We start from the raw sequence: 26,521 nt of genomic DNA on the forward strand, positions 1-26,521 counted from the left end.
ACTTCATTTCTCCCACTTAAGTAAACTGTCATCCATAACACCTCAGCTCCCTTGTCTCTCTTGGAAGCCGTTTCATACTGACATTATCCCAATAGTTATCAGACTAATTGAAAAACCAGAAGATATGACAATATACTTACCTCTCTGCAACTTTTGACATTTTTAATCTATGTCTGTCTAATTGCATTTGCCAGTGCTTGATCTGAAAGAAAGGAAAGCAAACAGCTTTATGAGTAATTCATTGCTTGACTCTATTTCCATAACTTTTTTATTAGGGCTGTAATTTAACCTTAATTTATCCTAGGGCAGAAAAGAGAAATATATCTGAGTTAAAAAAACATTTCACCCGTGTAGTTCTAAAATGAATGGAATTTTTCATCAAAGGGGAAAGTTCTTACAGAGACAAAAAAATGACCCAATATAACATTTTCCCTAAAAATCCATCAACAGAAATCCAATTAGCCTTTTTTAGATTTTTTTAAGAGAGCTATTAATTCTTCAGACATTTACCTTCTCCCAATTCTAGCACCTCAGATGATTAAGTAGATGAATGTGTGAACCCATATGTGCATAAATGGAGAGGTAAGTATACCCCCAAATCTTGAATCAGTGTTGAAAGGAATAAGCTGTCTACTGCTAAAGGAACTAATGGGCTTAGGTATGCAAAGAAGACACTAACTGGCCTGTTGCTGTCTTCAACTGGGTAATGCAAGATACAAAAAATGCCAGATTTTTACTCATTACTTTTAACAGAAGTTACATACTGTCCTACATGGATGGGTATGTTTAACCCTAAACAAGACCCGAATCACATTCAGGAACATGCTGTTTCCTAGCAATTAGACTATGCTGGTTTCAATATCCCAAGGATGTTCAAAATTCTTAAGAGCTATTCTAATTAGCCCAGAGAAGAACTGGAAGGATATCTGTGATACATACTTAAATCCATACATCCTGAAACAAGGAATGAGTTTACAAAATGTTTACTAGACCTGTTCTGAACATCTTCCCAGTTAATTTTTTTATTAATAGCTATTTTCCTAAACTGTTCACATTTAAAAGTACACATCTGTAGTTATTTTGCAAACCTCTTGGTGTAGTTCATCTTCTGTGGGTGGCTTAGTCTCTGGTACTGGTGTGTGGGTAGGACTGTGACTTCGAATGTCGTTTTGTAAGCCATAAACAGACTACGCAAAAAATATGGAACAATGATAGTTGCTTTCAGACAATACTTTCTACACATACCCATAGTAACTATAATGTTTTAGTACAGCTCAAGAAGTTGACCAAGATCAATAAGCCATGCACTCAGATAAAATTGGGCTTCTATATCACGATGTAAAGACTCCAAAAACCCCACAATTTCGCAATATCATAGAACATAGGATCTACTTTTATTATGTCCCTGTGTTAACAGTATAGTAAACATGGGGAATGACAATGAAAGGCAACTGTTAGAGTAAGTAGAGATGACTGGTAAGAAAAGAAACAGTATCCTGAAATATAGACAATCACAATAGGTCATTTGGATGACTACAGAATTTGCAACTACTACTTGGTAAATTACACTAATCCAGTCCTTTCATTACCATAAATAACCTGAGCTAAAACTTTCTCTAAATCCACTTTATTTTTTTAAATTATACTTTTTCCATAGGTTGACATAAAAATATACCTGAAAGAAAGTAATTTAAAGTTGCAGTCAATCTACATTATCATGATACAAAGGATTTGAAAGAAAGCATTGTTCCAATCCATCTAGCTTCCATAAAGAAGTTTGACTGTTCATGTCTGGATCTTAATTTAGATGAAGCTAGCTTCCTCCACAATTTTTGGTCACCTATTTGGGGCATAACTGTAAACTAGACACCTTTTCATTTAAGACCAGCACAAGAACCACTGCTATTATTTACACTGGATTTTTAATTTATTTTTCCTTAATTCCAAAAATTTTAACATGCATTATTCAATCTACTAAACTACATAAAGTACACACAAAAAAATCACTTTATTTTCATGTTCTCTGTGTATTTCTCCAATGCCTTTCTTATGTGATAGCATTTACTTAGTATCAGAAAATTTATCAATACTAATTTATTTAAGAGCTTAGGAAATAGTAAGATATCTTTATGTGTTTGTTCTTTCATTTGTAAGAAAAAAAAGGAAACTATGGAACTTCATGCTATAAATTACATTCATCTCCTGCTTTTAATATAACAACAGTGCTTACCTTTCTTGTTTTATGTGGATTTCTCATTCTTGAAGATTTTTTAATATCCACTTCAGTAGTGTTTACACATCCAGGCTATTAAAAGACAAAGAAAGGAAAACATGGGATAAAATTTGGGAAGGAATTCCATACTACTTTCATTTAGATACTCTTTATTTTTTAAGGTTAAGAAAATAAACAACCAGAGGCATATAAAAACTTGATGTCCTCCTGCAATATTCACTGAAACCTAAATTACACATTTTCAATACAAACAGGTAATAATTCAAATTAAGTTGCTAATTGGCAGTATTTGTAAATTTTGGAGCTAGACAGTGAAGGCATACTTAGGACTCATTACGTCATGAATTTGAAATAAAATAAATTCTCAAGATAACAGAAACAAATCACATGTTTCTGCTTTGGTTTTATTAAGGAAGCTATATAATGTGGATTCCAGCTATCCCTCAGAAGTATGGTGGACCTAATGAGATAAAATAAATAGAATGGTGCAATGTCCACCAGGGCTGTGAACCCCAGGTTCTCTTCAGGAGCATCTGGTTTTGTGGCAGTTTTTAAAATATTATCCTTTTTTAAAAAAAAAAGAAAAGAAAAAGATAAAAAAAAAAGATGTCAAAATGGGAATAATTTCTTCGGTAAATAAAATAATTTTTTAAAAAACCCTAACAACGTTGCTTCGTCAGTCTAACCAGAAGACTAGTAATCTAAATAGAATGACTTTCCACACATCTGATTTGTCCTTCAGAGATTCATTCTCACAGTTCTGTAGTCATAAGTCATAGACATAAGTCCTCTTATTTCTCCTCATTAATTTTCCTTTGACACTTCCCTCTAAGTACAAATTCTGTACATAAATCTCTTTATCCATTGTTGGAGTCAACTAATAATAGTGTTATGATATCTGGTGAGTTTTATCAATTGAGTACAGAGTGATTACTTTTGTTTGTGAGAGTAGTAAGAAATCTGCTGTCTAGCAGGAGTAGATGCCCAGCGCAGGGCCATCAAGACAAACAGGGGAGTGGAGCATCTTCCTTATCAGGAAAGGCTGCAGGAACTGGGGCTGTTTAGTCTAAAGAAGCAAAGACTGCAGGGGCATCTCATTAATACTTACAAACATCGAAATCGTGGATGTCAGGAGGTTGGGACATCCCTTTATTTCTATTGTGTCTAGCAATAGGACAAGGGCTAATTGAAAGAAGCTGGAACACAAAAAGTTCCATTTAAACATAAGGAAAAACTATTTTGCTGTGAGGGTGAGGGAGCACTGACACAGGCTGCCCACGGAGGGTGTGGAGTCAACTTCTCTGGAGATTTTCAAGAAGTGCCTGGATATGTTTCTGCATGACCTGATCTAGGTGGACTTCTGCAGCAGGGGTTGGACTAGATGATCTCTAAAGATCCCTTCCAACCCATACCATTCTATGATTATTTATCTACGATCTATATTTAGTAAAGGTAGATTGGGGTTTTCTTGCAGCTATATGTAGAATTTACTTGCCAGACAACCAAGATGGACTTATCGCACTAATGATAAAAGATACAGAAAGAGATGTGAAGATATTGATACAGACATAGATCTTCAGAAAGATGATAAATATTTCTTACATAGGCAGAGCCCAGAAAAAAATATATTAAACAGGCCAATGGTACATTCCTTCTGAAAAATATTTAAAATATTTTAAATAACAGTGTGACTTTTTATCCAGTAGAGTTTTTAAATTAATAAATAAGATTTTAAAGTAATACATTGTGTGTTTGATCATATTATATTTACAATATAAACAGTTACACATCATTAAGAATTAAAAAAGCCACTTGGATGATTTTCTCGAGACTGCATCTGACATGCCTGTTGAGCTACATTTAGGAAGGTACACTTTGTGCTTGTGAACAAAAAGTGTAGATTTTAAACTCAGAATAATTTGTAACTCATAAAGACAATGACAGGTTGAAAAATACAAAATTCGGCATGATGGTCAAATTAAACGCAGAAGGAATTTCACAGGGTGGTGTACTGAGATATAAAGTTAAAAACGACACTGCATCTACTTTAGGATTATGGTAGCAGATGGCAGCAAAGAAGATATGGGCATTTAACAATACATACAGCCCTTGAATGCAACCATTTGAATAGTAGTCATGCTTACATAAGGAACAAACTGTTATTTATTTAGCGTTCAATTACGGTTTGTTAAAAGCATGTCCTAAAAATGCAGAGAGGGGAATAAAGAAAAATGGCATAAACTTCATCCAAATCCCCTCATTTTCAAAGATTTCAAGTCCACCAGTGGTAAATTTGCATCAACAGATCTAGAGCCTTGTCCAGGTAACTTAGCATAACGATACTGTGCAGACAAATATGAGTGACATCAGTAATTCTGGGAGATTTTTAGGAATGAAACGAAGGCTGAACTTTTTCCAGTTGGAAGGAGACCCAACCCAGTACTGACCTTCTCTTTCCTCTAGTGGATTTTTACTGACACCTGGTTGTTTATAATCTCTCACACTGAGGTAAAGCTGCTGTGGCATACTTCAGTAGGGGCATTCATGAGAGACTGTGAGGGCAGAAACCGGACCAAGGTATGACCGAAGGAAAGCCAACAGGAGAGCAGCAGCAGAAAGGTGCAGGCAGGGGTCGGGGGATCAGGAAGCTTCAATGCAAAAGGGAAAGTGGCTAAAGGGAATATCATTACTTTGTCAGTAATGAGTCAAAATCTTATTTATTAATTTAAAGGGTAAGTATAGGAGTTAAAACATATATCACTACCACTACAGAATACCACTGTTGTAATTTGATTTAAATTGTCTCACTGGAAGTACCTAATGTAATCAGGACTATGATTCATGTTTTCTTCTCAACTGAAGAACATTTATTGAAATGCTACTTGCTATGAGGTGGGATTTACTGTTTCTCTGGTGCTGCCACACTTCATCTGTCAGTCTTTAGGAATAAATATCAAACATCTTTTCAAGTAAAACAAACACAAAAGCTTACATTTTTAAACATTTTGCTAAAATAACTCAAGAGTCTTTGTGGGCAAACCTTTGCTGGACAACATTTCATTTTATTTGTATGCCCCCATTAACATAATAAGTATGTGTTTGGATACAATTATATCCAGCTGTGTTTTCTTTCTGTGTTGCCTTTTTAACTGGACTACCATAGTTCAAATAGTGAGATGACTGTCAAAGAGTTCTGATGCAAGATTCCCATTTAGAATGTAGTATATAATTTGCATACTAATACTGTAAATAGTTTTCAAGCAGGTTTACTGGAAGACTGGAAACCTCTTATATGAGTGTAAATAGAATGCTTATTTCTTTCAGGACTAATGTCCTGTATGAAAACTGCTCCCTCTTTACGTACAGAAAGGAAAGTCTTGTGATCTTGTTTAAATTACCATACAGAAAGATCATAATCGGGGTAGAATTTGACCCTCATCTGTATTTAAATAGCTGGCTGAAAATCTCTTGAATCCAAAGGAAACTTAAGGGGTTTTTTCATCCATCTGTTAACATGCCCTTATCTCAAAGTGCAAATGCCACTGTATTAATTTACAGGATGTGTCAGTCCAGTCACACTAAATTCACTGCTGAGATAAATGGATGCAGATAAATAATATTTTAAAAACCCACACATAGAAGAGTTTTTAAGCCCCACTTCAATTATCGAATAACCATATTAGTACAAATTCCAAGCAGCACAACTCTCTATTGATGCTGCCTAGGAGGCTGCATAATAGGATTCTGTCAAGAAACACAGTGAAAGGAGAAAACCTCCTCTCCTTTGGAGAGGAGATCCAAGAACCTGTATACTTGGAAATGGCTACAGACATCTGAAAACAGCAACCACCTAAAAGTATGTTTAGTTAAAAAAAATCCACTTGATAATCATCACCTTTTCCTGATAACTGTGGCAATAGTGAATTAATTAAATAAGCCCTTGGAATAGTGCTAACAATGAATTAATTTTTGACAGCTGTAGTAACTCTTTGGAAGAATTTGTTTTTTACATCAAATAGAATGCTTTAGCCATGGTACATTTCCATCCAAACAGTGCAGAACACCCAGTATTTACCGTCTGCTGTATAAAGTTGCACACTCCACGGGGCCATTTTATTGACAGGCCACATAGCCAAAAGCAATTGCTATCAGCATTTTTTTGTGTAAAAATCTCTTTGCTATGATGTACTTATCATTCTAATATATGTAAAATCCTCAATAGAAAGTAAATGAATGTTTATAATGATGTCAGGTAAAATTTTGATGTTTCCTTTCTCCAAGAATATGGCAGCTTAACTGTGAATAACCAGAAGTTTTCTTGCATGAGACAAATATGCCCATGCATGTAGGAGGGAATAAGCTCATACATTGCAATAGGCTGGGAACTGTATTTCTGCTCTGTAAAAAACGATCTGAGTGAGAAGCTGAAAATGACTCAGCAGTATGTCCTTGCAGCAATGCAGACAAACCACATGCACAGCTGCATTAGCAGTAGCATAGCCAGCAGGCAAACACAGTGGTTATTTCTTTCTACTTGTCATCATGAGAATACATCCAGAATATTAAGACTAATTTTGGGCCCCACAAACAACATAGAATATATATTAAAAATATAAAAGTACAGTAGAGGAACAGACTCTTTTCTGCTTTCAAAAGGGGAGAGATAAATTTTGTCTTCTACTGCTCAAGGGGGGCTTGCAGAGGTAGACCTGTTGCAGAGATAGACCTTGAAAGTACAGGAGGCAATAGTCAGAAATTGCAGTAAAGGAAATTTCTGTTAACTATAGAGAGGTCCCTCTTAGGAGAGACTTTGGAATCTCCATCCTTAGTGACTTTCAAAGCTTCTTTAACAAAGTGCATGGACTATCTTATTCAACTTAGAATTTAGCACTGCCTTGAGCAGGAGGTTAGACTAGAAGACCTCCAGAGGACCTTCTCAGCCTATAATCTCAACAAACTGCGGGGACTGAACTTCAAATAATCCACTTTACAGAACAATCCAGACATGGATTCATAGCACTGTGAAAATTCATCCTGCCTTCTCCTCTCCACAATGGCAGGACAGAAAGACAAGACTGATATTTGATTCTTTGCTACTGCCTCTGGCAGCCTGTAATGTGTACTCAATCCATACAAACAAACCTAGTAATGATTTAAGGAAATGTAATTTCACGGCCTCTTCAGCTAAAAATACGTGCTATTTAAAATAATTACCTCATTTCAATATGCACACCCATAAATTCAGGGTGCATTAAAGCAGTAAATATTTAGGCAGACTGATTCACATCCCTTAGACAATTTCATTGCATTTCAGAGTCAACAGACTATGAAATAGATATTTTTAGTACCTTCAGCAAATTTGCTGGTGACACCAAAGTGGGAGGATTGGCTAATTCACCAGAAGGCTGCACTGACTGTGCTGGCAGTGAGATCTTGACTACCTTGAGAGTTGGGCAGAGAGGAACATCATGAAGTTCAACAAGGGCAAGTGCAAAGTCCTGTGTCTCAAGAGGAACAACCGCATGCACCAGTACATGCTGGAGGAGATCTGCTGGAGATCAGCTTTGCAGGGAGACACCTGAGAGTTCTGGTGTGCAGCAAACTAAACATGAGCCAGCAATCTACCCTCATGGCCAAGAGGCCAATGGCATCCTGGGGTGCATTGAGAAGAATGTGGTCAGTGGGTCAAGGGAGGTTATCTTCTCTCTCTATTCTGCCCTGGTAAGGCCACATCTGGAGTGCTGTGTCCAGTTCTGGGCTCCCCAGTTCAAGAATGATAGAAAACTTCTGGAGAGAGTCCAGTACAGGGCCACCAAGATGATTAAGGGACTGGAACATCTCTCTGTGAGGAAAAGCTGATAGACCTGGGGTTATTTAGCCTGGAAAAGAGAAAACTGAGAGAAGACCTTGTAAATGTTTATAAATACCCAAAGTGCAGGTGTCAAGAGGATGGGGTGAGTCTTTTTTCTGTAGTGCCCAGTGATGGGACAAGGGGTTACAGACACATGCTGGAACACAGGAAGTTCCACTTGAACATGAGGAGAAACTTCTTTCCTTTGATGGTGAGGGAGCCCTGGCACAGGCTGCCCAGGGAGGGTGTGGAGTCTCCTTCTTTGAAGGTTTTCAAAACCTACCTGGACACATTCCTGTGTGACCTACTGTAGGTGGACCTGCTTTACCAGGAGGTTGGAATAGATGATCTCTAGAGGTCCCTTCCAACCCCTACCATTCTGTGATTCTATGGTCTGTTTTGCAAGCATGGGCTAACTTCTAATTTTAATTGCAAAATACTAAATTTGAAGATCTGCAGGATTACAGAATGTAAACAATATAAATTTAAATCATGGATATGAATCTAAGCATGATAGTTCTTCACTTCCACTTAGAAAAGATAAAGTCAGGCACATAAACATAAAGACAAGGAAGAGACTGAAAGCTGTCTTTTGTATTATTTGTAATAGCAGAGTATCACAAATATAGTAAGCTTAACATTTGAAATTTCCTGTGTATCAAATGTTAGCATTACCCTCTGAAACAATCTATTCTCCTATTCCTGTCATTGTTATTTCTTTCATTTTTTTTCTAGGAAAGGAGTCTTCTAACCCTCAATAGTCACTATTCATATCCCTTCTAAATTAGACAGTGAATGACCTGTAGAATACCAGAGTTCATTTTTATTTATAGTTTTTATATTCCAGTTTACTTGTGCAGCTTGACTTTTAACTGCTCATAGTTCCACTAGAGTATAGAGAGATGAAGCAATGAAAAAAAATACCAGTGGTACTCAGCTGAAAAAAATCCCACAAAATCTGTTATTAGCTGGAAGAACATTCAGTTTGACTCTAGTGATGTTGAAAAGTTTATTTGTGCTCATACAAAGCATAGCATCAAAGGAGACATTAAAATTCTAAGTTGTCTGTAATAGCTAAAACTGAGGCTCTCACAAAGGAAAACATGGGCCATATTCTCCTGCAATGCAGCAATTTTTCACTTCCCAGAGATGGACGTTACTGGAGTGTGCAGAATCCACTGAGGCTCAGAAGGAAAGGCTGAGGTTTAGGTAAAGATTATTTGTATATTGCTGAGGTTTACCTCATTTTACACGCTTCAGGGTCAATGAGTAAAAAGGATTTGCAGTGGAAGAGCTGCACTATTAATGACTTTGCTGGTGGAATAGAAAGAAATTGGAGAAACATTTCAAAATGTGCTGAGCACAAGTGTTCAGCTCTTTGAACAGGGCTTGGAAAAACAGCTGCTATCTTAAAAATAAAAGGAGGGTTGCAAGTTTCCAACCCTTTACAAATTTTAGAAAACTGCTTTCATGGTGGATATCTGTTAGGACCTGAAAGCTGTTTAAAATGTAGTTCATTTTATAACTACTAGATCAAGTAATGAACTTTAAGTAAGTGATAAAAACAAAAAACACAGTAGATATAGTTGCCAGAATCTGCAAATATGTAGGAACGTGCACTGATGCTGTTGCTGACCTCTGTTACAGCACCCTGGGTAGTAAAGCCAAACCAGTGATTACAGGGAGTGGGCTACAGGAACCACTTTCTTTTGGCTGGAAAAAAGTATTGCTAGTTTAAACTGAAGTATGTAATCACGAGTTTAGTTTAAAATCAATTAGGTGAGCCTAATCTGAAACACTCTTGTGAACTTTATTAGCCTTTCCAAAAGTCTAAGGCCTAATTACAATTTCCATTTGCTTTAGTAGTTCTTTAAAAATAACTCTGAAAAATCATGTGTGTAAGCATTGAGACTTCTCTTGACAACATCCCTAGTCACAGAATCACCAGCAAATCAGCAGAAATCTGAAGAAAGAGCAAAAATATTATGGTCAGTTTAATTATTAGGATTCGAGTGATAGATTTTTTAATTAACTTTTTTAAAAATTTGCAACTTATGTCCTAGTATAAATCAATAACGACAAACACTAAATTAAGGTGTGTGGGTATCCCAAATGCAGGGTTTAGCTACTTAATGAATAATGATTTGCTCACAGTTGAAACTGATTATATCAGATAGCTTTATTCTTCCTGTATATGTAGCGGCATAATATATGTTATGTAATCTATATTATATATACAAAAATGTCAAGACACTATCCTATAATAGAAGGGAGCAGGACCAATTTTTCTTCTCTATATTTGGATTTGAAAGAGTATGTACGTGTGTCATGCACACTTCTAGTTTTGTTTTAAACATGCCTTTTTGATTCAGATTGACTGACACATTAACATTATGACTAGAATTTTGACACCTGCTCTTAAATTACAGTGCTGTTCAAGGGTCTCACTTGCATTATGGTTCCAATTAGAAACAAACACAGAAAGAAAAATATTTGGATGATAGTTAATAATGGCCAAGGTAACTTCATATATAAATTGTAATAAGTTTGAATATTACTTTATATACAGCTTCTATCAAGAACTCCAGACCAAACTTGTCTAAAATTAGCTCACATTTTTTCCAGTCTTTCCTCTGGACTGTCTTTTCTGTTAGAAATTACCTCATCTGGAAACTATAGCTATACATTCAATTAACAACTATAAAACATATTTAATGATTAGAAAGCAAATATCAAGATTGTTCTCAAGTATAAATGCTGTAGCAGCCCGTTCCAGATTTCATTCCCAGATGCCTCATAAATTTGGCAGATAAACACGGAAAAACTATCATAATCTGCTACTTCTTCTAAAGCACTGGACATTTTTCCCAATTTCTGCAGCCTTTTCATTATGTATCTTAAAAGAAATGTGTTTTGGTACTAAATACAATCCTTACAGAACAAAATGTAGATTAAATAATTACAATGTATGAATTCAGTGTGACACTGACATAAATTAATACAACTTGGAACTGGACTTACATAGAATAAGCTAAAATTTGGTTTTATGAATCTATTTTTAAAATGTGAAAAATTTTACAGTATGCTGCAAACATTTCTGAAAATAGCAATCTACAGTCATGTAGTATTATGGAAACAAATTAGTTGTAGACAGCTTAACTGCTAAAACCTCTCTAAATCAGTTGATAATGACATAAAACCTATGGGCTTTTAATTAAGCAAATATAGCTTTTAATTTTTTCTTATTCATTCATTGAACTGGTATTTCAGGCCACAGAATAACAATCCTTATTGAACTGCTTCCTTCAAAGAAAGGGACTGTCTTAATTCATAAGAATTAATTAAAGCTTTGTTAAGATTAAGTGTTCTCTTCTGTTGCAGGTTTTAGAAGAGAACTATGCAGACAGCACAGAATGAATTTAAATGCTCAGTATGTGTACTTGTTAGCTAATTTTATTTTGACTCATTAAAGAACAGTGATAAATGATGTAAAGTTCTAGGCTTACTTATTGAATTGCAATGAATGAGCAATAAATCTGATTGTGTCACCCACTAGAAATATATTAATGCTCAAATAATGAATTCTTGATAAACTGCAGAGAAAGGCATAAGCATTTAAGCATAAGTTAAACCCACTATAGACAGCCCCATGTGAAGGACCAAAATCTTTCCACTTGGAACATTTAGTAAAATCAATACATGCTTTATTGAAGGATTTATTTGAGGATTACTGATTACTATCAAAATAGTAGTAGTTCTACTGTTATTCTGCCATGGACTTAATCAAAACACAGCAAGGAGTGCAATTCATGGAGAAAAGTTGAACTGCAAGTTTTTTCTCTTGTTTGGACAAGGTAAATGAGGTTCAAAGAACATCAGGAAAAGGAGAGACATTTGATTTATTAGTTTGATCAAGCTTTAATTATGTTTGTAGATGGTTTTCAAACTAAGAGATAGGAAGTCTCACTTTGCATAGAACTTAGAGTCACTTAAAATTTCAAAGATTTTTCAGTATTTTTCCAAAAAAAAAGAGCCTAGGCTGTACAAGTTTCCTGTTTACACCAATTTATCTTCTCAAACTAGGGTTCAGATCTTTTCCTTGAGTAGTTACCAGACACACAGGATTTCCATTGTCTGTGCGTACCACAACAAGGAAAAATTCAAGAGATATAATACTAACAAATTAAACCATAAAGTTAATCTACAGGAGATTATCGTGAATCTTGAGACAGATTCACATTCTTCCTGTTTAAGGACAGATCTAGTGCAAAATTGGGCTTTCATGTTAAGAGAATAGGATTTTATTGTATTGTTTAAAAAAAAAAAGTCTTTTAGGGATCTGCGTGTCAGAGAAACATAATATGCAAAATGTATGTGAAAAAGATTTTGAAAATAATTTTTTGAGACAAGTCACATGAAACTAGAAGCTGCACTAAAGAATATACTACTGCATGGAAATTGTACGCTTAATTCCACTTTAGGTTTGTCATGACTAGTTTTTCCAACCAGAAATTATTGTAAAGAAATTAGGTTCATTGTATTCATTCAAGCATTGCTTCGGTAGTATTATTTTTAATTAAGGTTGCATTAATGTGATTTTTGTGTATGTGAAGTTTCCAATATTCACGACACTGTGGAATGAGGAAACCTGTTAAATTTACCCTATTTGTTGTCCTTATGCTAAATATTCAGAGTCATTATTGCTTTCTCAAAATTTTCATCCCCAAAGGCAGGAGACTTTTGTTATACAGATTTCATACAGAAAAAAACAGTTATTCACTCCAACAGAAGTAATAACAGGAAAGTCTGACCACACATCTCTGAAATAGGTGACATTTAGAAATTGATTATCGTTTTTGATTCTGTGATTATCGTAATTGATTACTCTTTATACGAACCTTTTGACTCATAAGTTGATCCTTGACAGAATGCTTTGGATTAAAGCAGCAAACTTAACAGGAACAAAAATCAATATATAAACATTGCATTTATTTAAAAAATTCCTTATCCTTACTACTTCAGATTATTCTTGTTGCTGCCAGATCTGAGTCTTACTAAACACCATAATGTCATCTCATTTTGTTGTGTCCTTCCACTACTTCATCAATTAGCTATCTCACAGTTTCTGACCGCTTCATAATACTCAAGTTTTTAACTTTCAATTGCTGCTTTGGGTGCATTGCTAGCCTGTTGAAAAGGTAACTCCCTTGTAAGAGTATATGGCAAAACAAGGGCAAAAGAAGACATAAAAACTGTATGTGGATACATCATTAGAGAAGTTGGATGGCATGATTTACAGTTGTTTCCTGGAGATGTTTAAAAACTTTCTGAAAATATTATGATAAAGCAGACTCTGGCTAAGCCAGAGACTGGCCCAGAAAAGTCTAGGATTTATGGCAAGCAAAGTGTGAAATGAAGGATTGCATGAAGTTAGCCAAGTTAAATTAAATCTTTTGCCGAGTCTTTGAGGTTGATCTTGAAGTACTAGATGGAAAAGTCATTAAAAACAAAAGCAATGAAAGAAAAGAAAATAAAACCCAGAACAAATAATTACAAGTATCCGCTGTATGACCCTAGACACCTCATAATATAACTTACTGTCTCAAATGCTGAAGGTCATACATAAAATTCAATTTTGAATGATAAACAGATAAAATGAGATTAATGGCGATAGAATCTCATTTAAAAACCAGAGAGAAGCAAAAGGTGCGGGATGTAGGACAAGGATTAAGCATTTTTTTAAGAGTACTGTTTTCATAGTTTGCTGCTAGGAAACAATGGCACGAAATCCCCAAATCCAGAAATCATACATATTTGTAAATGTTACATCATCAGTAGATTATCTTATATCCTCACATAACCCTAACATTGTTGCTGTCCTTACCAGACATACTCACCCTGGATACTTTGTCTTACTGTATTAAATCACACAAATATTGTGCAGTTGGGTTTTTTTCATAGAATTATAAAATCATTAACATTGAAAAATATTTTTAAGATCATTAAGTTTAACCCTTGTCAATATTTGGTGTTTATTTTTTTCACAGAGAAGAAAAATGATCATCCTCATTCAGCAAACCTGTGGCAGCAATGGGAACAGAAGTCTTGCAGATCAAGTTTAACCAAGCTACAAACAGCAGAATGGAAGAACTGTGTCACACCTTGACTTATGCTCATACTTTATGAAATCACAGTATAATTAAACCATAGACAGAGCTTAAACTTTGGAAAGGGGCACGGGCCAGTGTAGTTTTCTGGCATATCTTAGAAAGCTGTTGCATATTTCCCATTTTCTTTTCAAAAGTAACTGCACACAAACCTACTAAATATTACTGCATTACAACCAACATTCTGACTGATGACAAAGGTCAGAACCATTGGAGAAAACAAAAGTTTTTTCAAGCATCATCTCAGTCTGAAATCCTAGGAGAAAGCTGTAGACACTTGCCACCCAGCTGATCAAAAGTAACATCCATAACAACTTTCAAACATTTGTCCATCTCAGACTAAGGTCTAAATATTCTAAGGCTTTTGAAATCACCTGCAGGAATGACTTTGACTTGAGACATCTGAAATAAAGGTGCTTCCTGAGGCAAATGTTCTTTACACATCACACTTTGGTTCATTTCCTTTATTTTAAACTTGTCAGTCACAGTGACATTTCTAATACCCAAATCATGCTCTTTTGGTGCAGATATATTCTCCTGTTTTCACTGTCATATAGCTGTTCTTTTTCCTACCATTCCTGTAGTGCAGTGTAGCCAAGTAGGTAAAAAATAAAGTGACTAGGGACAAGGACAATTAAAAAAAAACCTGAAAAATATGAATTTACTCACATAAGCAACAAAAAAATGCAAATATTTAATATTATTAATAAAAAAATAATCTTCTAGTTAAAAAAACACTGTGGTGCATTTTGAACAATATTCTCACCGCTCCCAGACTCTGAATTTTTATCAAAAGATGAAAAACTATAAAGAAAAATAATACCAGATTCTCATCCAAATATGACTTAAGTTTCACATATTAGTTCTTCAGGGTTGCAGCAACATTTCTGAGATTTTTTTTTGGCGGGGGGGTTGGGGTGGCTTATGGGAGACTTGAAAAGCCATTAGAAATTGCAATTGGCTCTAGCATCTCCTCTTTTCAGACTGTTCTTGGTTTTTTAATTGTTTTTAATAGAGCTTCTGGATTTTCAAAGTGAGTACTTCAATAACTAGTGAGAGGAGCTGGTTAGTCAAAGCATCTCCATTTTTCTATTTATATTTCCTAAAATTAGAAGAATTCACTCTTGACTGTAGGCCAGTCTTTTGCCTCTGATATTTCCTAGGTATGTCTACATAGATGAAAAATGTCTGCTGGACCAGGCAGATTTATTCATAGTTCGGCTAAAGCTCTTAATGTGATTCATTTCCCTCTTGTTCTGGTGCCTTTAATTCCCTCCTTATTGTCTGCCTGTATCTTAACTTGAAACTTCTACAATTCATCTTCTCTTCCAAACCTGGAAATAACATCTTATTCTCAGATTCAACCCCCTTTGTTCAATTTCTGCAACTAATATAAAACTGACTGTACTTTCAATCTTCTCAGGTCCATGGAAACTTTCTGCATCTGTTCTATATGCAGCTCCCACCAACATAAGATGGCAGATTTTTCTCCATCCTCCTTCCTATTTTATGCCAGTGACTAGACAATAATATCCCAGTCTTCATGCATCTAGCGCCTGTCACTTGAATCTTTCACTTTTAATGATTTTCTCTACCTGACATTCTAAATCCTATCTAAAAATCCATTTCTTCTATCCTCTTTCTATTCCAAAGTCACAAATGCAAGCTGACTATGTCAAAGTTTATTATTTTTTATTTAAAACATTCTTACTGTCGTCACCTCCTGTACAGGGATCATCACTTAACTTTACCTCACCAGAACAACTACTTTTAGCTAAATATCTTTTTCCAGTGCCACAGTGGAAGATTTAGTCCACATTTGGTTTCATTGGTAATGATATCAAACTCTGTACTCAAAAAAAAGCTCTGTACTCTGAGCGAAACAGATGTAATTCTGTCATCAAGCGAAAAAAAAGGTGTGATTATTGAGTTTTCACAGTTTATTTGGAAGTCTCATCACATGCGATATTCATTCTCAAAGTTTAAGCTTTTAAAGGTAGTTGTTTATATAAGTATCTTTTTGGACTTTGACAAGGAACTCAAACAAACCTTGTTTAGGCATTGTATGAATCCCACAGTTCAAAGCCAATAATACCTATCTGTTATGTACATTAAAAATATCTTGGAAATATGACCAGAGTGAAGTGCTTAGTGAGCAAAAAAGCAGATTTATTTTTTAAAAAAGTCAGATTTATTTAGAAGTATGTTTAGCTATGCTGATAATGCTTTTTTTGTGACTCATACCCTAGGAAACCTTCAAGATGTTAACAGGCAAGGACAGGTACCTTCTGTTTCAAGAAATTAGAGACAACAAATCTATTCACTGAAAACCCCAAATGAAGAGTATACACCTCTGCAGTCTTCAACAGTAGAATGATATGAACTATACATTCTGCAAAAAAGAGAGGGGGGCCTCAAACCCTGGGCCTACAGCCCTTTTACTTGTTCCCAGGCTACCCCAATGCTCCACAGAAGCTGGCATTTATTGGTGGCCCCACTCACAGGCAGAGTGGCCCCATCAGCACTCACCACCGGCCGGTGCACATCCCAGAATGCCCGCTCCTGGCTGTCAAGAATCTTTCTCTCTATCTTGTCTCTCTTCTTGTCGACTCTGTCAATGATATTTAAATGAAACAGTACTAATGACAGTAGTTTTAAACATAAGAAGAGTCCAGTCACATTTCCCTCCCCTTCTCCTTTCAAGAAGCATGCAAATCCAAGTCTTTGCCTTCAAATGAACTTACTTTGCTTGTGCTTCAGCTTGCATAAAAATAAACTCCCATTTCCGAGCAAATGCTCGCTGTAGCCTGGCCAAACTCTCCTGAAAATATATCACAATTTCAGCACGTTCAGTTGGAAGTTATTTACTATTTCATAGCTTTTAGCTTATATTTCCCTCCTTCCCCCATCCCCACCCAAGACGTAATATGACTTATATCTGTATGAGGGTAAACATACCTTACTTATACCATATAAAGTCTTTTCTTGACACCACACAGGATGGAATACTAGATCTGTCTGCTTTTGAATGCCTGATTATTTTAGTTTTGAAGTTCTGATGAGATAGGTGGATGTGACCATCAGCAGAACATAGGATTTCTGAAGAATTTTTATATACTGGATGCTGAGTAATTTTGTGATAATACAAAGAAACATTTTTGTTTTGAAAGTACCTTATGCTGAAAGACAACAGCAGTACTTTCCATACTGGATGATCCACATGTGAATTCTAATCAGGCATCTACACAAATGGTTTGCATTGAACCATGCTGACTGACAATAATAAGAAGCTATCAATATTTTGGTAGTATAGGTATCTTCCACGACTCCCTCAGTTACTCTCATTTGAAAAAAAATGTAGACTATAGTCCTTCACTACTGTATAAAAAAAATATATATCCTATGGCCTACTCATAATAACAGGAAGATTTGTAAAACCTTAGTAAAATTCTTGCCTCTAGTGATGCTGAAACAGCTTCACTGTCTGCAACAGAGCTTTTCCAATCTCCTCCCAACTTAAATGGCAGCAGTATGCAATCTGTTAACATGGAGAAGGTTGAGGTCTTCCTTCAAAATGACCCCAGATACCTTCATGCCCTGCTTCTACTGAGATTAAATGAAAAATTGTCTGTAAACTTCCTAATAAAAAGTATTGCTTTAACTATATTTCTATGCATTGCAAATGTATTTCTATGACATACTTATTGAAATTAAAGACTGCAGAGTGAAGAAGAGACTTTCTAGAGATCTTATCATTACCGGTAAAGGCTCTCCTGGACTGCACATTGAAGGTGAATTTTCTAAGGCATGTAAGTATAAAATTATGCATACCCCACAGTGCAGTACACTGAAAAGCAAGCTTGTGCCAGAGAAGCAATAAAGTGTGTCAGCATGGTGCTGTGGCTGGAGTATTTGGCATGTTGAGAGGCCTGGCTGACTATCCTGCTGTCATGTCACAGTAGCACAGCTGGACAGCTTTCAACACAGAACCAGAGCTGTTCATGAATTTTATGTTGACATTTTCATGAAAAATTCAGGAACTTTTAGGGGGATAGGGATGGAATTCAAGACATGTCTTTACTTATCAAGAGCCATCCTTATCAGCTAATCAGAGTCTCTTTTTCCAGCTCTTCCTGGCCTCAATTATCTTACCTTGCCAGAGGCACAGCACAACTTTCAGGGGGTAGGAAGTCCCTCTAGTCTGACTCTCCTTGGCACTTGTCTAACTCAGGGGGCATGGGCTCAAGCATTAATATCATTTTAAATTATGAGATACATATTTCTACAGCTACCAAGTGCTTTTGAACATGTTGCCAGAGGTCCTTTATTCAAATCTTACACCACATAGAGCACAGTTGCTTTCAAACACTTGGAGTGTATCTGGGATTGGTGAACAGTTATTTCTTATCCTGGCATGGTGATCTGAACAGGGTAAGACTAGAGATGGACCAAAATCTCATAGTGTAGCCTTCACTACGGTCTCTCAAATAGCATTTATTATTACTGAGCACTGTCAGACCCACACATTGTCAAAAACAGGTAACTAATGAGCTTTCACACATAATACTTATAGTTCACTTGTTTAGGGTAATTTCATATGCTCATTGGGCTCAGCACAGAAATTTACTTTTCCCCAGGTACTTACAGCTTCATAGTCTGCGAGCTCTAGCCTTGCTTTGTTTTGCATTGTACGCTTGCAGAGGTAAACAGCTGAAATAGAATAAAATAACACAGAATTTGCTACTACATCACAAACACGACCGATCAGAAATCTAGAGGCTTCATCTCTATTTTACTGCTAGTTTTTTATGTTTTGATTTCTCCCTCTGCTCTACAGTGCTTTAAATACAGGATCAATGCTACCAGTATTTTAACTAAAATGATGGGTCTGATATAGAGATTCATTAAATAATTATAAATTCTGCTTTATGCAAGAGACATCACATACAAAATGCATGAAATACTAGGGGTGAGGTTGTTTAATGGCCAGGGAACTCTTCTTGCAAATGGCAATGTGCTAGTGGCAAAACTATTTTTTAAACTGTGTGTGCATAACCTATAATGCTTAGGAGTTTTATCAGGAGATGCTGCTATATTAGTCAAACAGTTTTTTAAGAACATGTATATGTGGTTTTATTTATTTTTACTTTTTACTATATTTAGAAATCACAACATTTCAATCTAAGAAGATTTTAGCTAAAAACTAATTCCAGATAAAATCCAAGTGTCATTCACATTACTCTGCTATAACCAATATTTCAAAAAGATAATGAGATCAAAAAATGAAAAAAGTACTAAATTTTATGAGAAAAAATATTCTTTAATTCATTTTCTGGATCAAAAATCATTCAGCAGAGCTCTTCTGCCTTCAGTTCATTCCAGGAGAGCAGAATCTTAATCAAAAATATGGAATACTGACAGCTAAATAGTGAAAGGATGCAGGGGTGACTATGAAAATTAAAGCTACATAAAAACACAGTACTGTTTATCATCACTTTGCTTGATCCTGAATTCTTTACGACCTCCCTTACCCTTGAATGAAGTACACTTTCAATAGACTGTACTTATCAACAAATACTTCACATCAGCTCTGAATATTGTAAAGCTTCCCCCACCAATATGACGGTGTGCAGCACCTCACTGTGCAATGTTTACCCACCTTGATACTTCAGATTATCTTCTCCTCTGTGAGATGGAGAAATCTGCTGTTCAGTGTTGGTAAGAAAAGCATAATTTACCTGTGACCTCTACAATCACAAAAAAGAGCCCATATTTATTGGTTACGTGAGGAATGTTCCTGCTTCCTGACTGCCAACTTGTTCACTACAGAAGCAAAGAGGAGTAATTTCACATAGGAATTTAACTCTTGCTAGGAAGAAGGAAATTCTCACCTTATAGACAGCTTTGATTTTTAAGATCATCAAATCAACTGTACTTGTCAAATTGTGGAGCCATTTATTTCTGAGAAGTTACCTGCAAATGTGTGCAAATCCACTCCAGTGGATGTTGGTTTGATATTTCAGTAGCACTGATGACAAGCAATTCTAAGAACTCCAGGTGCATTTAGAGGTGTTACTTGAAGTAAAACGAAGTTATATTTTAATGTAGGTTTTGTCTGACCCCTGGCTTCTGTGTGCACTATCTGGTGTATTTTCTTTAATACTTTTTCACTTTCTACCCCTAGAAACAGAAATGGTCTCTTTCTCTACTTCCTGCACTCCCATATCTCCTCTGATTCCAAAGCAATTTCTATGTCTACAACATCTTCAAATACAAATACAGCTACAAATCCATGTCACACACCAAGTATAGCAGACAAAGATTTTCTATAGGCTCAGTTTCCATGCATTTTAATATTATTATAGACTTACGTTAATGTATTGGCATGCATACTAAAGTGTCTCAAGATGAGAGGATGAATTCTGCACCCTTTCTACCTAAGTTGCATCCACAATCCATACAGTGGTAAGAGAATACTAAGGAGATGGTCTTTGTCCTTTAGCTTCTTTTCCTCTCCTCAAAATCAGTTTTTTCAAGAAAAAACACAACTAAATGCCTTGAAAATGTTAGCAATAAAACACGTTTAATAGAAATGTGTAGAAAGTCCTGATAATTATAGAGGCCAAATTTTGTCTAGTCCTATCAGTTTACTACCATCTGAATGGAAACAAAACAAACTCACTATTCTCTGAACTTTATGAAGCCTTTGTAAACCACATTCTCATGTTTCCTGGGTAGGCATCTTCAGTTAGCTTAGAGTTCCTCCCATTGTGGTTATATTTGGGGATTAGCATCTCTTCCTACTTCCAACAAAAATCATTGCTGCTGATCTTTCTGTCAGGATAGGTTTTTAACACAAAATTGTCTTCAGATCACAGAGTGATCTCAACACTGGCTAATCAAACACCACAACACCAGGAGCAGGACAGAGAAATTAGCTTGTCATACTAATAATCTAATATTGTGTCTAAGAAAATTTTTGTCTTCACTGTGTGACTGTAATACGGTATTTTCCCTGTAAGGTTCTTTTAGTACCTCTTTTTGCTCGAATTCCATAGCAAATAGTCAACATAAGAACATTTGTTTTTCATTATGAGCATTTCTTATCCAAGGCTCAAAAAAAATCACCTTCATCCCTCAGACCTTTTTTCCCTGGAATATGCAGATCCTCTCTCCTTTAGGAGCCTTGGATTATTTATGTCAGAAACAATTATATGTGCCAGTGTGAGAAAACCAGAATATGGCCAAGAAAGGTTTGTTTATTTGGAAAATAAGGTATCTCCACTGAGGTGGTACTATAGCAGAAAATAGCCCTGAAGGACACTCTACTCTTTGACTCAGTTTACTGTCATTGCTATGTGCTAACAATTACATCCTTATAGAAATCTATGTTTGAGGATTTATTTAACAGCTACTTGTCATACAAAAAGCTGGCAGCAGCTCAGGATTTTGAGTTCAGCAGTTCACATATCTTGTTATCTCATTATTCTTTGTAACAAAGCCTGTGACAAAATTCAGTAGCATGCTGGAAAGTAAGAATGTGAAAATCAGTTTTATTTTCAGACAAAACTTTTGAAGCCACGGAGAAATGAGGTTTTGTTCTTCCAACTTTTAGAACAATGAGATGTGAAATTTGAATACTCATCTTTCACTGGTACCACTTCTTTTCTGCACCAAAACATATGTGAAGTACCTGTATGTGTTCAGCAGTATGACCCTGAGCATCTGAGGAAGATGCCAGCTGATTCTACTCTCAAAGCCCTCAGCATTTCAGACAATGATAGCATCTGCTTTTCTAATCCCAGGGTTTGTATGAGTTGTGTTTTTACAGCTTCACACAAAAGTTCAATCTGCAGGAAGAGTCACCAACTAAAAGCTCCTCAATTTCTCCATATAGTTCTCTATTTATCTACCCCTGAAAGACCCTGGTCAGGGCTCTCAGAACATCAAAGAACTGTAACTGTCTTGAGAGGCACATCCAGGGTCTCTACTCAAGCCTTCTGCACTCAGGAGCTGTGTTTAAGCCCAGGTAGTTCCCTTGTCCCTGGCTTGAGCTACATTTTAGATCAGCTTCTAACCAGCTGCTCTAGCTTCCTGGCTTGACCTTGGATATTCCTGGTCATTTGAGACTTTGTTGGTAAGGACATTGCTCCTGTCTGCTGTTTCCAGAACTCAGTTCTTGCTTACCTTCCCTCTCACTCTTGCAGCTCCTTGACAGGGGTGTTGAAAAACTCTTAACATATGGATAAATTATATGCAAGGAACAGGGTGTAACTAATAACATCAATTTGCTAAATATGGACTTCCACATACACTCTTATTTTTGGAGCCAGTGTATTCTGATGGTTTTTGCAATCAACATAATTGCCTCCACTGAAGTGGATAATATATTAAATGCTATAGCTTGGGCTTTAGAAGTGACTTAATATCATGAGGGAAAAAAAAAAAAGTCAATAACACTCAAATTTCATAATCAAAGACGTTCAGGGCATTTGAACCACAAACCAGTACCAAAACACACTTTGGTAGCTGTGCAGTAAATATAGATTACTCACTCTTGAAAATTCATTCAGGATGTTCACAAACTGTGGGCAATGTTAGAGCTTAAAGTGAGATTATAATGTTCTAGAAAGAGTTACATGAAGAGGGTATCTCTTGCATGACTTTAAACTTTTACACTCGAAATAACTAATTTTCATGGTTAGTCACCTTTGGTTTACATTCCTGACTGCTCAGTTGTACTTTAAATTTCCTGAGGAACATCTATAGACCTTTTTCTTTAAATAAGATCTTAGTAATATTAACAGGTTTCATTCTGGAACCAAGAAATTGGACTGAGTACACATTTACTGAAAAATAACAGAGTTTTCACCCAAAAGTTATATTGGGGAATTTAAGCTTGTTGTAAACAGAGGCTACATTTTCCCGGTCACCACAGCAGAGAAACAATCTCAGCCAAATTTCAATGGAAGACCATGGAAAATGCCACCTACACATCCACCACCATGTACACAAACCTAAACATAATTGTAACAGTGCCAGTGATGTTACAGCTTGATTTAGCCCCAGATGGTGGGTGTAACTTTCAGTGAACTCCCTTCATCTCCTTGGGGCCAGATTACATTTATACTCTCTGTAAGTCAAAATTCTGGTTTCAGGATCAGTGTGTACATGCCTAGCCAGTATTTAAAGAGAGTACTGGAAAGTATAAGGGTTCCAAAGTGCCTTGTGGGCAGATAGAAGTTCTCCCTCCATATGCAAGTGCCTGCATCAGATGGAGAATTACATGGCACCTGGCATAGAACATGATTGCAGGATGGCAAAAATGAAATCAACTATCTTATTTAAGTAGCAAAATTTCTACATCTTTAGGGCATCTCTGCTTTTACTCAATTGAAAAAAAAAGCAAAAATTCCTCTTTACGATGGCAAGTGAATTTCATTTGGTCTTAAAAAAAAGGTGACAACTTTTAGGTGAACAGAGAAGCCTCCTGTATCCATAAAAGAACTATTATTTGATAAGTGCTAATAGCGTTAAGTTAGAAGAAGACCATGATATCTTATGGGCATGAAATTGTCAAACGTTCAAAGACACAGCTTCTGAAATACTTTTCTCTTCTCTTTTTTGACCACAATATTTGTATAACATTTAAGGAATGCAATTTGACTATAGCTTTAGATGTGTAGAGGACTTTCTTACTTAAATCACAGGTAAGAGAGAAAACAAATTTCAAGCTAACAGAGAGCTCAAGAATAAGAAAAAAGGCAAATTGGTCTGGGAAAGTCCTGCAGGGTGACAAAAAGAGGTCTGGAAGAGCAAGCTATGAAAACTATAGGATCAAATGAAGACTATCCTGTTGTCAATTCTAGTTTAAAATGGCTTCCATTGTGTTATTTTATACGTCTTGATGTTATCATTATTTCAATTCACATTCAAGAATTTAACATCTTGCTTTGGCAAAAAAAAAAAAAAAATCCTTAGTATCTCCTCTTAAGGCTCTCAGATTGAAGATGCTTTAGCTAAAAAGCCTCTAAGAAGAGTATGTGCAACAAATTCAAATACACCGATTTTGCCACTTAGGATGTGTAATTCTTCTAAACTGCAATAATGAGCTATAGAGATGGCATCAGAAGGGGCCATTACTTGACAAAGCACACAATTATTCAGATGCCCACATAGCAATGGCCTATCAGTGGCACGACACTGACTACAGAAAAAGCATTTTTTGTCACTGCTTTCTTCATGGTCTGGAAGCTCTAATTTCCATATTAATCATGCAACAGGCAGACCTATTTAGTTTATTCAACAAGGTAATTTGAAAGCAATTCTGACAAATTACAAGTCATGGTCATAAATCTCAGAACTTATTTTGATAAGGAATATTACCTCTATTTATAGGGTACCTAGATGCAGATTATCAATGCTTTTGATGTAACGCTTTTAAAACAATGCTGCAGAAAACATGTACTTAGGTCAGTTACCTTTCCATACATGTGCATAAAAGTGTATTGGCCAAATCCATTTTCGATGTTCCACATACTATGGAAACAAGTTACACATTGATGGAAAGAAAAATTCAGGTAAGTACAATACTCTATAAAGTGGAGAGCTGACTGGAAAGCATTTTCGGGAGGTGGCTTCTGCTTATGAGCCTTCACTCAGTGATCTGTCAGTGTCAGAGTTAGCAAGGATCAGAACAAAATTCAGGACTTGCTTGTCGAAGTGAGACTTTCTTCTCATCATGTATATGACAGGGATAGCCCCTAAAGAATGAATTAGGCAGCTCTGCAGAGAAATATAATGAGATACAAATTCAGAGTGGGAAAAAAACTTACAGGTCACCTCTTCAATATTTCTGCTAATGTAAGTCTCTTTCCTGAAGCTCATTTGATTCGGTTCTGCTCACATTAAATTTTATTCATAGCAAGCACTGTCCACAGCTACATGTTCTTGAGAGACTATTCTTCTTGATAGACTGTATTACTCAAGTGAGTCTTGCCACCAAGGTCTTAGTCAATCTATTCTGTATATGTAGTTTCTCAAAGAATCTCACTTAAGTAGCCACACTTCAGTCTTAGTAACAATTTAGCAGATTACTTGAGTCTGGTGGAAAGAGTCTGTTTCTTACCACACTTAGAAATCAGCAAATTTTGAGAATTTGAGGCAGGTCCTTAAAGATGGGATCTCTATTAAGAACCTATGAGGACTGCTTGCAAAGTCATTGCTGACATACTCTAGCTGACACTAGCTGTTGAAAAACCAAGAACTGGACTGGATTTAATATTATAGAACTGCAGAGCTCTCCAGAAACTATCTACACTATATTGGTAAATTTCTCCTCATTCTCATGGCATAAATTTTAACAAATACATATCTGACAATTTATATCAAAGCAAATGCTACTCTGCTACTAGTTTTACCCCAAGCTACTGATTCATATTTATGGAGTGATTTCCAGAGATGCTGAGCACATGCAGTTTTCCAGCAGAGTTCAGGTAAGCAATAGAGCTTAATACTTTTCAAACACAAATCACCTGCTAAGAAACTGTTGCCTTGGGAATTCTGTCTGAGCATTTGGGCAAAGGAAGTGTATAATGGATCCTCTGTACAGTTCTCCTAGCTAGTTACTCAATGGTAAAGGGTATAGCGTGATGAATGACAAAAAATTCTTGTCATTTTCCTCATCAAATTTTCACAGAGATACTTGAAGCTGGGCATGTAAAATAACTACACAACAAACTCTAGAGAGAAAATTATACTAAAATTTTCAATATGTGGAAAATACGATGCATGATTGCAATTACTTTTTGTGCACTACATACTCTTTATCATGACTGCAAGTTTGGCAGAGGAGTGGCAGGTGAGCCAGGTGTGATGTCTCATATTCAGAACGGAGCAGAAGAGGCTGAATACAGAAGGCTCTGTTGATTTACTTTCAAGAAGTAAGGTGACATTAGGAAAGAAACTTTGTACACACTGACTTGTTAGCTGGTTATCAAGAAAATTTTAAAAGGACAGAATTCTACTTTCACAAAAATGCTGCAGAAGAACAGCAATAAGGCAATCACTTTCACAGAGCAAAAGATGGATTTCCTATTTTGCTGTTACTCAGACTGGATAATAAATCCATGAATATCTATAGAACTGTTACAGAAGTTTACAGGCAGCACTTACCCAGACATGGAGTTCACAATTTTAAAAGGAACAAATTATTAGGGATGCTTTTATTTTATTTTTTTCCTGTAAGTGATCTAATTTCCTAGAAGACTG

The 26,521-nt window shown here is 35.9% G+C and overlaps 1 protein-coding gene across 7 annotated transcripts in view; it reads right to left on the reverse strand.

The window, feature by feature from the left end:
• The window catches only part of RGS7 (regulator of G protein signaling 7), a 221,830-nt gene that overhangs the window by 26,412 nt on the left and 168,897 nt on the right, over positions 1 to 26,521 (reverse strand). For all 7 annotated transcript variants that reach the window (XM_061989810.1, XM_061989814.1, XM_061989817.1 and 4 more), the window contains 6 exons: positions 18,897 to 18,961; positions 16,996 to 17,072; positions 16,781 to 16,862; positions 2,231 to 2,305; positions 1,089 to 1,187; positions 141 to 202 (listed from right to left, as the gene is read on the reverse strand). In XM_061989810.1, the coding sequence (XP_061845794.1) occupies positions 141 to 202; positions 1,089 to 1,187; positions 2,231 to 2,305; positions 16,781 to 16,862; positions 16,996 to 17,072; positions 18,897 to 18,961 (460 nt within the window). The remainder of the gene's footprint in view (positions 1 to 140; positions 203 to 1,088; positions 1,188 to 2,230; positions 2,306 to 16,780; positions 16,863 to 16,995; positions 17,073 to 18,896; positions 18,962 to 26,521) is intronic.

Source organism: Colius striatus, chromosome 2, assembly GCF_028858725.1.
Source record: "Colius striatus isolate bColStr4 chromosome 2, bColStr4.1.hap1, whole genome shotgun sequence".
Classification (NCBI taxonomy): domain Eukaryota; kingdom Metazoa; phylum Chordata; class Aves; order Coliiformes; family Coliidae; genus Colius; species Colius striatus.